This window comes from Coregonus clupeaformis, chromosome 25 (genome assembly GCF_020615455.1).
Source record: "Coregonus clupeaformis isolate EN_2021a chromosome 25, ASM2061545v1, whole genome shotgun sequence".
In the NCBI taxonomy this organism is placed as follows: domain Eukaryota; kingdom Metazoa; phylum Chordata; class Actinopteri; order Salmoniformes; family Salmonidae; genus Coregonus; species Coregonus clupeaformis.
The window spans coordinates 37,248,798-37,261,343 of record NC_059216.1 but is presented as its reverse complement, the minus strand read 5'-3'; the positions used below and the strand labels follow the sequence as shown (position 1 = coordinate 37,261,343).

Genomic DNA, 12,546 nt, shown 5'->3' with positions numbered 1-12,546 from the left:
TGCGACCTTTGTTGATTGGACGCTCGGATCCGATTTTATTTGCGCATGACTTGCTGTTACCATGACAACCACCCCAAAATGTGATGACAGGAAATGAGCATGGCATCTGTGTGCTACTTCAGAGGCTACATCCGTGTGAATGCGCAAATCCGATTGGATATGAAAAGATAACAGATTTGGGTTCTTAGGGCGTCTGTGTAATCACAGTCTTAGTGATGGTGATGTCAATGCTGGTGTTAACTGATATACAACCGCAGAGGTTTGGCCCTGCCCACTCCCTCCAAAAGCGCTTAGAGGTCACACAGGTTCTGTCAATGACAGACAGTTTTAGAGACAAGGCTGTATATCAGGTTCAGGGTACGGGTCAATTTCATTTCTAATGGAAACTGCAACTCCAATTCCTGAGCTGTTTCTACCTGGTCAATGCTTATGCTAACTGGAGTCCTGTGTAGCTCAGTTGGTAAGATAGTGAGTTCAATTCCCACAGGTATTACATATACATACCCGTACTTAAGTTATGCACTCTGTACTGTATGTTCGCTTTGGATAAGTGTCTGATAAGTGGAATATATACCACCACCAGGGGTCTAGCCCTGCCCCCTTGGAAATCCATGTTGCCTTGGAGGTCACCCAATGTCTCATTTGTCTCTCTAACTGAGAAATGTAGAGGTTCTGTCTTTGACAGTTGTAGAGATGAGGTTGTATATACATTTTCTCTGAAATGTATGTGAAATGAAATGAACAGCTAAAATACATTCTCCTGTAAATTGACTATAATGAGTGGATGAGGTACAGTACCTCTGCTTGTGACACCTGATACCCTCATTATCTCACACACACAGTGGACCTCTAAAATATTCATACCTCAGGTCAGGGTCCAGGGAGGCCAGTGGCCATAAAAAAGGACCTCCTCTGTCCTCACTGAGGATCTCATGACAAACTGTCTGCCTGGGGTAGAAAGGCCTGGGTCCGCTTCAGAAGGGCACACTGTAGCAAAACGTTTAGTTACGGAAGATTTAAACTAAACCTGTTCTAATTGGACAAGTTCAGGTAACACTGTACCTCACTCTCACTCAGTTTCAAAACGTTTCTCCATACTGAACACGACCCAGCTCTGAATTCTGGCAGAGCTCAATAAAAGCCACTGTTAATTGAGGTGAAGAAAGAGTTAATGAAAGATGCAAGAACAGCATGAGAAGAGCCCGTGCTGTCTCTGAGAATGTGCTGCTGCTGCTGTCCTGGCTGATACTGCAGTGAAGGAAAATGTGTCCATTTTCATCGGACAGTAGTCCCCACCGGAACGGTGAATGAGCCTGTAACTGACGGTCAGACGATGTCCTGGTTGCGGATGGTGATTCTTCACATTGACTGTTGGTCCTGAGGTGCATCACGTGGAATCTACAACCGTGGGCGACAATCTCCCGGTAAGATGTGCAGGTTGATATCATTTTTGTTCCACTTTACTGCCTACTTGAAACCGCACAGGACAGGGGTTAGACTAGGCTACAGACTGTATTTTGGTCATCCTGACAGAGGAATTCAGTTTATTCAATTCATTGTTTTTTTTACTCTGCTGCCCAACATGTCAATGGGGAGAACAAAATGAATAGCCCATATTTCCCGCGGTTATAACAGTTGAGCGTTTCCCGTTATTTTGATTTTTTTCCTATAATATTTGCTATTTTTCATTCTCACTGATACATATGAACAAATTGTACTATTGGCATACGCTACTGTAGGATAGCCTAACACCCCAAGCCATCACATGAGCAATCAATATTTGATTTGGGGGGAGTAGGCAAGGCATAGCCTATGGCATTACTAGGGCTGGCACAAGTACCATATAACCGTGTAACCGACGGTTATGGATGAGAAGTCATGAAAATAAAATAACCCATGAAGTACAAAACTGAATCATTAGGTTGAGTCCGCTTCTGTGGTAACATGGACTCCAAACAACCTGATGAAACGTTGTTGCTCCATGCTGAAATGTAGAATGTTCATTCAAATGATCTTAACTGATGTGGCTCATGCAATGGAATGCATTTTTTGTAATGCCAGTTGAGTTGAATCAACAAATCACAGCACATATTGATGGGTACACTTCCTGATTTTACTTCCTGCTTTGCACCAATGGGTACACTCGCAATGGCCGCCAGATGCCAGTCCACTCATTATGCCATCATTGACTTGAATGGGAATGCCTGTTCTATTCATTTTATTTACAGTGCATTCGGAAAGTATTCAAATCCCTTGACCTTTTCCACATTTTGTTATGTTACAGCCTTATTCTAAAATTGATTAAATTAAAATGTTCCTCATCAATCTACACACAATACCCAATAATTAAAAAGCGAAAACAGGTTTTTAGAAATGTTTGCAAATGTATTAAAAATAAAAATACCTTATTTACATAAGTATTCAGACCCTTTGCTATGAGACTCGAAATTGAGCTCAGGTGCATCCTGTTTTCATTGATCATCCTTGAGATGTTTCTACAATTTCATTGGAGTCCACCTGTGGTCAATTCAATTGATTGGACTTGATTTGGAAAAGCACACACGTCTAAATAAGGTCCCACAGTTGACAGTGTATGTCAGAGCAAAAACCAAGCCATGAGGTCGAAGGACTTGTCCGTAGAGTGCCGAGACCGGATTGTGTCGAGACGCAGATCTGGGGAAGGGTACCAAAATATTTCTGCAGCATTGAAGGTCCCCAAGAACACCGTGGCCTCAATCATTCTTAAATAGAATATGTTTGGAACCACCAAGACTCTTCCTAGAGCTGGCCGCCTGGCCAAACTGAGCAATCGGGGGAGAAGGGCCTTGGTCAAGGAGGTGACCAAGAACCCAATGGTCACTCTTACAGAGCTCCAGAGTTCCTCTGTGGAGCACTCCACCAATCAGGCCTTTATGGTAGAGTGGCCAGATGGAAGCCGCTCCTCAGTAAAAGGCACATGACAGCCTGCTTGGAAAGATGAACGGAGCAAAGTACAGAGAGATCGTTGATGAAAACCTCCAGAGCACTCAGGACCTCAGACTGGGGTGAAGGTTCACCTTCCAACAGGACAACGACCCTAAGCACACAGCCAAGACAACGCAGGAGTGGCTTCGGGACAAGTCTCTGAATGTCTTCAATGGCCCAGCCAGAGCACGGACTTGAACCGGATCGAACATCTATGGAGAGACCTGAAAATAGCTGTGCAGCGACGCTCCCCATCTAACCTGACAGAGCTTGAGAGGATCTGCAGAGAAGAATGGAAGAAACTCCCCAAATACAGATGTGCTGAGCTTGTAGCGTCATACCCAAGAAGACTCGAGACTGTAATCACTGCCAAAGGTGCTTCAACAAAGTACTGAGTAAAGGGTCAGAATACTTATATAAATGTTATATTTCCATTCTTTTATTTTGTATTTTCTTTGCTAAAGTGTCTAAAAATCTGTTTTTGCTTTGCCATTATGGGGTATTGTGTGTAGATTGATGAGGGAAAAAAACTATTTAATCAATTTTCGAATAAGGCTGTAAAGTAACAAAATGTGGAAAAAGTAAAGGGGTCTGAATACTTTCTGAATGCACTGTATATGGCGCCACATGCAGTCAGGATTGGAGGAGAGGAGATAATGTGCCAAAAAATTAAATAAAAATGATTATTACTGTGACCTCGGTCATTTGGCTGGCCAATTACCGTCATCCAAAATTCCATGACCGTCACAGCCCTATATGGCATCAACATTTATTTCACTATCAGTGGGGTTGCCTCAGTGAGGTTATGTGAGGTTGCCACGGTTTCAAAAGTGAGAGAGATAGGGGCATCCCACAAAATTAGTATCTCTATGGGGCATCCTGCAGCCGGCACAGTGATTCTGTGGTAACGGTAACTGCACAAGGAGTCACGGCCACTTGCAAGCCTTATTTACACACCCTCACAAGGTGGTTCCCTGTGTATTTTGATAAAGGACAATAATTATTCACTCCAGATATGCACCTGTGAATCTACTAAAGAGTTAACAAAATCTTAACCAAAGCTTTTCCTCTCAATGTGAGCATCCAGATTCCTAATCCCGGGACATGACCCACATTTTCGGATTAACTCCACATCCCAGGGTCTTTCATTAAAATTGAGAGAATTAAAGAAAGACCACAGATGATGTAATTTTCTCTAAATTATTTAATTACAAATTTCACTTGGATACAGACAACACAGTAGGCCTACCATGTAACGAGAAAAACCCATCCACATTTTTGCATCTACCTTTGGAAACTTCTTTATGCTTGTTGATTAACCATGAAATAGTTTGCTCAAATAGATCCCAAAAAGTTGGTCAGTCAGTCTAATACTAACACACAGGGATAATGGGGAAATTCTGACCCGAGTTAAGCGTGTGTAAATGGAACGTAATTCCCTTTTTATGCACTTTTCTCTCTACCCCTATTCTGAACTTGAATTTAAGCATGAGAAAAGCATGCTATTCACCCACTATTCGTTTGAGGTGGAGATCTAATAAATGAAGGTGTGTCTACAGATATGCCGTATTCTGACCTTGACTTAATTCCTTCCTGATTCCACCACCTTTACGCGCGATGAAACAATGAATGGACGAGCAACCTGTCAGTTCCAAGTGGAACAACATCTAGGCCTACTTAATATTTTTCAGATAGAAAAAACACCATTCTCCATGCACTGTAATTTACAAATTGATGAGAGCTATTGATAAGAGCTAGGTAAATGAGTAAACCGTTTGTATAAGGGGATTGTAAATAGAAATGACAATTGTTTTAGATCTATTTTACCTTATTGTTGCTGGAGACAAATGTGAAACCAGTCATATGGCAGAAAATTGAAGCACTTTTCCACAGTGAAGTTTATGATATGCTGGCTTTATAACTTGCAGGGATGACATTTGGAGGCTTCTGTAGCCATGCGCAAATGACAGTATAGCTCCAAACATACCAAGTTGATTTATGAATGTTTTAATTATACTGAATGCCTGGACTTTTACTGTATTTTTTAAAATTTGTATCATGTTAAATATGCACTATGCAGAAATCGCTCCGCCATTTCCTGGTTGCAAAAATTCAAACAGTTTGCTTAATTTCAGTTTATGTGACAAAACAAGTAAGTATAGTGTAGAGAATCATTATATCCATCTAAACTGATGTGGAATATATTTTCCATAAACAAAAATATGATATTTTCAGCTGTTTGAAGCTGGTGTACAAAACCGAAAATAAAAGATGCAAAAACTAAACTTAAGATTGGGAAGCATAGAAATAGTGCACAGAGAACAGATCTACCGCTTCTTAGACTTGCTTTCAATGAGTGACAGATCTATAACTCACATTCCTATGTGCATTTGGTCAGGTTGCCCAAAAAGTGACAAATTGCAGCTTTAAATATTAGCCACTATCGTAGCCACCGTCAGTTATATCCACTTTAGTGTTAGTTTCCTTCCATTCCTTCCATCATTCCATTACATCGTTGGTTTACCTTTCTTTCCTCTGTCAAGTTCGTGCGGTTGTTCCTGAGGATCCCTAGCAATAGTAGATCATAGTTGTGCAATCATTTAGGACAGGTAGCATATTTGAGTCATTATGGGAACGCAGACTGTGCATGGCAGTTTAAACCTTTAAACCTGCCTACTGGAGTGTTATATGAGCATTTTAATCCCTCACGGAATCTTTCTCTCACTGTGCCATCAGCATCACCCAGTTCTTTTTTTATATAATCCACCCAGCGATTTTCTCTCAGTGGATGACTCTCACAGTCAGACTGACCTCAGTAAGATCACTGTTTCATTCCTTCTGCATCACATTTAGTAGTGGTTCACTGTGTTAGATCTGTATGAAACAGATATTAGTGCTATTTATGGGATGTTCTTACATTCTCTGAGCCCATTGTACAGAAGGAGGCAGGGGTCCCAGGTGGCAGTGGGACTGAGAGTGGGGGCAGTGCCAAGACACAGTAGGCAGTCCACAAGTAATTGCTTATGAGCTGTCTTTCCTATTGATCTGGACCTGGAACCCAACACCTCATGCCAGGCAGCACAAAACTAGAATAACAAGAACAAATCATCATGATCAATAATAAGCAGTGAGTTAAGAAGCTATAAAACTGTCCATTGATGCCAGGGAGGGAGCAATACCAGAACTGACATGACAACTGGGAGGTGGGGAGGTGGGAGAGGACCAGTGGTTTAAAGTACTTAAGTAAAAATACTTGAAAGTACTACTTAAGTAGTTTTTGGGGGTATCTGTACTTTACTATTTATATTTTTGACAAGTTTTACTTTTACTTCACTACATTCCTAAAGAAAAGGATGTACTTTTTACTCCGTACATTTTCCCTGACACCCAAAAGTACTCGTTAAATTTTGAATGCTTAGCAGGACAGGAAAATGGTCTAATTCACACACTTATCAAGAGAACATCCCTGGTCATCCCTACTGCCTCTGATCTAGCGGACTCACTAAACACATGTTTAGTTTGTAAATGATGTCTGAGTGTTGGAGCGTTCCCATTGCTATCCGTAAATAAATAAAAAACAAGAAAATGGTGCCGTCTGGTTTGCTTAATATAAGGAATTTGAAATTATTTATACTTTTACTTTTACTTTTGATACTTAAGTATATTTTAGCAATTACATTTACTTTTGATACTTAAGTATATTTAAAACCAAATACTTTGACTTTTACTCAAGTAGGATTTTACTGGGTGACTTCCACTTTTACTTGAGTCATTTTCTATTAAGGTATCTTTACTTTTACTCAAGTATGACAATTGGGTACTTTTTCCACCACTGGAGAGGACCTACAACAACATCATAATCACCACCACTACTACCACTACCACTACCACTACCACTACCACTACCACTACCACTACCACTACCACTACCACTACCACTACCACTACCACTACCACTACCACTTGCCTTGCACACTATGTCAGGCTTTAGCACTGGTTCAAGCTGGGGCACAGAGGCATGCTATAGGGTGTTAGGGTGTTAGGCAGTGGGTCAGGTGACACTGTGGTGGTAGGGACGTTATTAATGTTTTAGAGGCAGCAGGGGTGAGTCAGGGCATGGGGTGGGAGGGAGGGAGGGAGGGAGGGGGGTGAGGAGGGAGAGCATTGGGTGAGAGAGGGAGGGGGAGAGGTGGGGGGGGTGAGTGAGGGAGTGGGGAGAGGAAGGGGGGGTATGGGGTGAGAGAGGGAGGAGGGAGAGGTGGGAGGGAATGGGGTGAGAGAGGGAGGGGGAGAGGAGGGAGGGAGGGAGTTGGTGGGTGAGCGAGGGAGAGAGAGAGAGAGAGAGAGGAACTAGAGGGAGCTCAGGTGAATTCAAGGGAGCAAGAGTTAGGATCCAGTGGGGCAAGACATGGTGAGAGAGAGGGAGGGAGGCAGGAAGAGTTTGACGGTGAGGAAAACGGGGTTGCGGCAGGTCAGTCCAGTCTCCTGGCCCAGTTCTTCATACAAATCTCTTGTTTCTGGTTCCTTGTTAGGTAATCCTCATCAGCATGGCTCTCTGCCCAATTCGCCAAACCAGCTTCTGTTCTTCAAAACAGTTCTTACTGTATATGGTCACACTCACAACCACTCTCTGATAGGATTTTATTCTACAACTGTATTACGGTTGGTTGTATAATCTTGACTATTATGAAACAATTGTCTCCTACTTACTAATATTTACAGAACTATATATACACTGAGTATGCCAAACATTAGGAACATTGAGTTGCACCCCCCGTGAAAAACCCATCAGCGTTGCAGTTCCGATGTGCATGTGTCAGTCAGTAGGCCTGTGCACTTGTCTCAATCAGATTCAGACATACTGTATATACTATAGAATCTCTATATACTGCAGGCTTTCTGTGGAACCAATTGGGCCTGGGGACGAGGTTATATACTATGACAGAGTGGTTGAGAGATGCCATCCCTGCTAGGGCCTCCTGACACTTGATACCAGTGGTGCCTACTGCCTGCGTCTGTCCTGGCACCCGCTATTTATATAGTCTTTGGTCTGACCTGGGGATTTACACTACAGAAAGCAAGGGCACATGATGCACACAGATCATGGGAGGTTACTCTAACTCTCTCTACATGTGATAGCATTGTGTTAGTCTGACCCCAGATATCACTTTGTGTGATAGCATTGAAGTTTCCCCTAGGTACAGATCCAGGACAGGCTTTACAGGCCACTTCAACCTATTCCTTTATGATCAGTCGTTGATTCTCAAGGTTCTAATATTGCAAACTGACATGGAAAGAAATGCAAGCTGATGTTAATTGAAATGTCAAGTGGTCAGTTTAAGACTTTGTACCAGCAGCCAACAATGTTGGAAGGGATATCTAAGAGGCCTCAAGTCATCTGAAGGTTAATCTTTAGCAGTCTGTGTAGTTAACATACACTCTTAGAAAAAAGGGTTCCAAAAGTGTTCTTTGCAGAGGGATAGGGTTCTACCAAGAACCATTTTGATCAGAAGATCCCTTTTTGGAAGACAAGGGTTCTTTGTAAGGTAAAGGGTTCTACCTAGAACCTTTAACATCCTGAGAATGGGTTTTGGAAGAAAGGGTTCTTTGATGATTCTTTGGAAGGTAAGAAGGGTTCTTTAGAAGGCAAGAAGGGTTCTACAGAAAACCATATATAATATTTCCCAGCATGCTCTATTGCAGGGAGATTTTCAGAATTGTTTGTTTTACTATAATATCTGTATTTTTTGCATGTACATTGGTTGGTTGATTAATTTTATGCTACACAAAGATAAATAACACAGTTTTCTAAACTAATCCAATCTGTTGGATTTATTGCACCCGTTACTGAGATGGTTGTTCCAGTTTAGATGATTGGGTTAGTCTCAGTATTCAAGCTTCCCTACTCTGGCAGTAATTCTTAATGCAGGTTGCGGGTGATTAACAATTCCACTTGTTGGATATTCTAACTCTGGCTGGAATCCAATAGGAATGACACATCACTTTACAAGCCAGCAGGATTAGGGTATAAATAGGCCTTATGATATATGCATCTCTGCATGTCTGGCAGACATATCAGTGTGGATGATGGATCACCACCTCAAGCTGAACCTCGGCAAGACGGAGCTGCTCTTCCTCCCGGGGAAGGACTGCCCGTTCCATGATCTCGCCATCACGGTTGACAACTCCGTTGTGTCCTCCTCCCAGAGTGCAAAGAGCCTTGGCGTGACCCTGGACAACACCCTGTCGTTCTCCGCTAACATCAAGGCTGTGACCCGATCCTGTAGGTTCATGCTCTACAACATTCGCAGAGTACGACCCTGCCTTACACAGGAAGCGGCACAGGTCCTAATCCAGGAACTTGTCATCTCCCGTCTGGATTACTGCAACTCGCTGTTGGCTGGGCTCCCTGCCTGTGCCATTAAACCCCTACAACTCATCCAGAACGCCGCAGCCCGTCTGGTGTTCAACCTTCCCAAGTTCTCTCACGTCACCCCGCTCCTCCGCACACTCCACTGGTTTCCAGTTGAAGCTCGCATCTGCTACAAAACCATGGTGCTTGCCTACGGAGCTGTGAGGGGAACGGCACCTCCGTACCTTCAGGCTCTGATCAGTCCCTACATCCAAACGAGGACATTGCGTTCATCCACCTCTGGCCTGCTGACCCCCATACCTCTGCGGAAGCACAGTTCCCGCTCAGCCCAGTGAAAACTGTTCGCTGCTCTGGCACCCCAATGGTGGAACAAGCTCCCTCACGACGCCAGGACAGCGGAGTCACTCACCACCTTCCGGAGACACTTGAAACCCCACCTCTTTAAGGAATCCTTCTACCCCCCCTTAACCCAACCCCATAATTTAAAAAAAAAAATATATATATATATATATATATATATATAAAATATTGTAAAGTGGTTGTCCCACTGGCTATCATAAGGTGAATGCACCAATTTGTAAGTCGCTCTGGATAAGAGCGTCTGCTAAATGACGAAAATATAAATGTAAAATGTAATGTATTGTAAGAAATAATAACATTTTAAAGGCTAATAAGGCTGGTTCTAGGAAGAACCGTCCAAAGATAAAAGGGTTCTCGGTAGAACCCTTCATAGACGGTTATAGGAAGAACCTTTAGATTATAAAATGGTTCTTGGTAGAACCCTTCATAGAGGGTTCTAGGTAGAACCATATACAGGTTGTTCTTTGAAGAACCCTACATAGAGGGTTCTGTATATGCAAAGGGTTCTACCCAGCACCAAAAAGCGTTCCCCTATGGTGACAAACCGAAGAACCCTGTTTGGTTCTACTTAGCAGCTTTTTTTCTAAGAGTGTAGTATTGCCCTTATGAAACACTCTCCTTTGCACCACAATCATAAGGTAGGCTTTATGGGTAGCAGAGGTACTTTAGCTCTCTATCTCATTCTATAACACCAAACTGCCTAACTCACTTTTCTCTCCTTTCTCCCTTACAGACCTGTGTTTCTCCTCCACTAAAAAGCGAGGGATGGTCACCATGGTGTAATGGGTGTGATTGAACTAGACCTATCACACGCCAAGCCAACCATTAGACCAAGAGGAAATCCTTGTGGTCTGAGGGCGACATTTGGGCTTACAACTCTCAGGCAGGACTGCCTCATCACGAGGGTGTGATTCCAAATCGCCTCCACTACAATGGCAACCACGGCGCCCCCACCGATGCCTCTGACGGTCCTGTCTCGCTGGTACCTGTACGCCATCCACGGCTACTTCTGCGAGGTCATGTTCACCGCCGCCTGGGAGTTTGTGGTCAACCGCAACTGGAAGTTCCCTGGTGTGACCAGCGTATGGGCTCTGCTAATCTACGGGACCTGCATCCTCATCGTAGAGCACATGTACCTGGCCCTCCGAGCTCTCCACTGCCCCGTGCTGCTGCGATGCCTCATTTATACCATATGGACGTACATCTGGGAGTTTGGTACAGGGCTGTTGTTGACCCAGTTCGACGCCTGTCCCTGGGATTATTCCCATTTTCAGTATAACTTTATGGGGTTGATCACGGCGGAGTACGCCCTGCCCTGGTTCTGTGCATCTTTCATGACGGAGCGACTGGTTATACGCAATACGCTGCGGTTACGGATGGACAGGGACAGGTTGGAAGGACACCAGTCTGATGCAGGCGGGGGAGGAGGAAGGAGAGAGTGGGGTGAACAAAGAGGAGCCAACCGCTATCTAAAAGTGGACTGAACAAAGAACAAGGGCCTTTTCTCATTTGGGAAAAGTCCGTATTCCACCATCGCACCTCTGCCCTCTCTCTTCTGTGACCTGGAAACCGATAAGTGGTCTAGTGGTCGAGGAGAGTGTCAATATGCTAGTAGAAAACATTTAAAAACGATATGCTACTTATCCTTTCATCTACATAATGGCTACATTTGTTTTGATCACTTGATACATTTATTTGGGGATTCCACCCTGTAAAAGTAAATTGCCTGATGACTCGTGATTGGAGAAGGAGAGTCTCATTTCATACAAGCGCATTTTTGTCCACATTCCCTCTCCTCGCCACCTCTCCTCGATTACCTTTGACCTTTTTCAAAAGGAGGCCAGAGAGGACGGAGGAGAGAGTACACAGGAGTTGAGCAAATCCAATTGAGAAAAGGCCACTGAATCTGTCCCACTCAAGCACTAAAACCTTGTATGAAAATGTTTTTTTATTATTTTTATTTATTAAATACATAAGTACTGTATTTCTGTATAGCTTCAAAAAGCAATCTGAATAAGGTGCTATATGCAATATGTTCATAATTCATTGTCATGGAGAATGATTTCTACAGTTAGTGATAACCCATAATATTTGGAAATGCATGAGGGAGGTGTTTTCCCCAAAAGTTCTGTATGCACTGTACAGTAGTCTGTTTAAAACATGTTTTACTCATAAGGTCTTTGCCTATTAAGAAATTAGGTTTCAGGTAACTTACTCAATGAATTGTGTGCTATTTATACTGTATATCTGTTCTTCCAAATGAAAGACAAATCCCAAATCAGGATTTCTGATGTTCATGTGATGTAATCATTCACTGTGAGCCAAGGATGTTGTCACCACACTGAAAGACCTGCTGCGACCTAGTGGACTTGATATGATACTGCATCTGAAAGCTTGATCTGAAGTCTCAAAAATAGGACTACAGGAGCTGTATTACTCCCAGATATATCTTTGGGTTTTCCCTATAATGGCCCTTGCTTTATGGCCTCTGGTACTGTTTTGATGATGCAAAATAATTTGTATCTCAAATCACAAAGTAGATTCAAAAGCAATAGATTAAAGGCCCAATGCAGCCGTTTTTATCTCAATATCAAATCATTTCTGGGTAACAATTAAGTACCTTACTGTGATTGTTTTGAATTAAAATGGTAAAAAAGAAACAAAACAAGCTTCTTAGCAAAGGGGCAATTTTTCAAGCAAGAATTTAGCTAGGACTGTCTGGGAGTGGTCTGAGTGGGGAGGGGAAAACTGAAAACTCTCTTTCTTATTGGTCTATTTACTAATTTATCGCCCGGTGATGTCAGGATGGAAGGCCAAAACTCTATCCCACCAAAACAGACTGAAACTTC

The 12,546-nt window shown here is 42.9% G+C and overlaps 1 protein-coding gene across 1 annotated transcript; it reads left to right on the top strand.

Annotated features, from left to right (window-relative positions):
- Positions 1-1,141: 1,141 nt before the first annotated feature.
- On the top strand, positions 1,142-12,307 carry tmem229b (transmembrane protein 229B). The gene is made up of 2 exons (XM_041847050.1): positions 1,142-1,424; positions 10,431-12,307. The coding sequence occupies exon 2, from the start codon at positions 10,630-10,632 to the stop codon at positions 11,179-11,181; it is 552 nt and encodes a 183-aa protein (XP_041702984.1). The 5' UTR covers positions 1,142-1,424; positions 10,431-10,629; the 3' UTR covers positions 11,182-12,307.
- Positions 12,308-12,546: the final 239 nt, after the last annotated feature.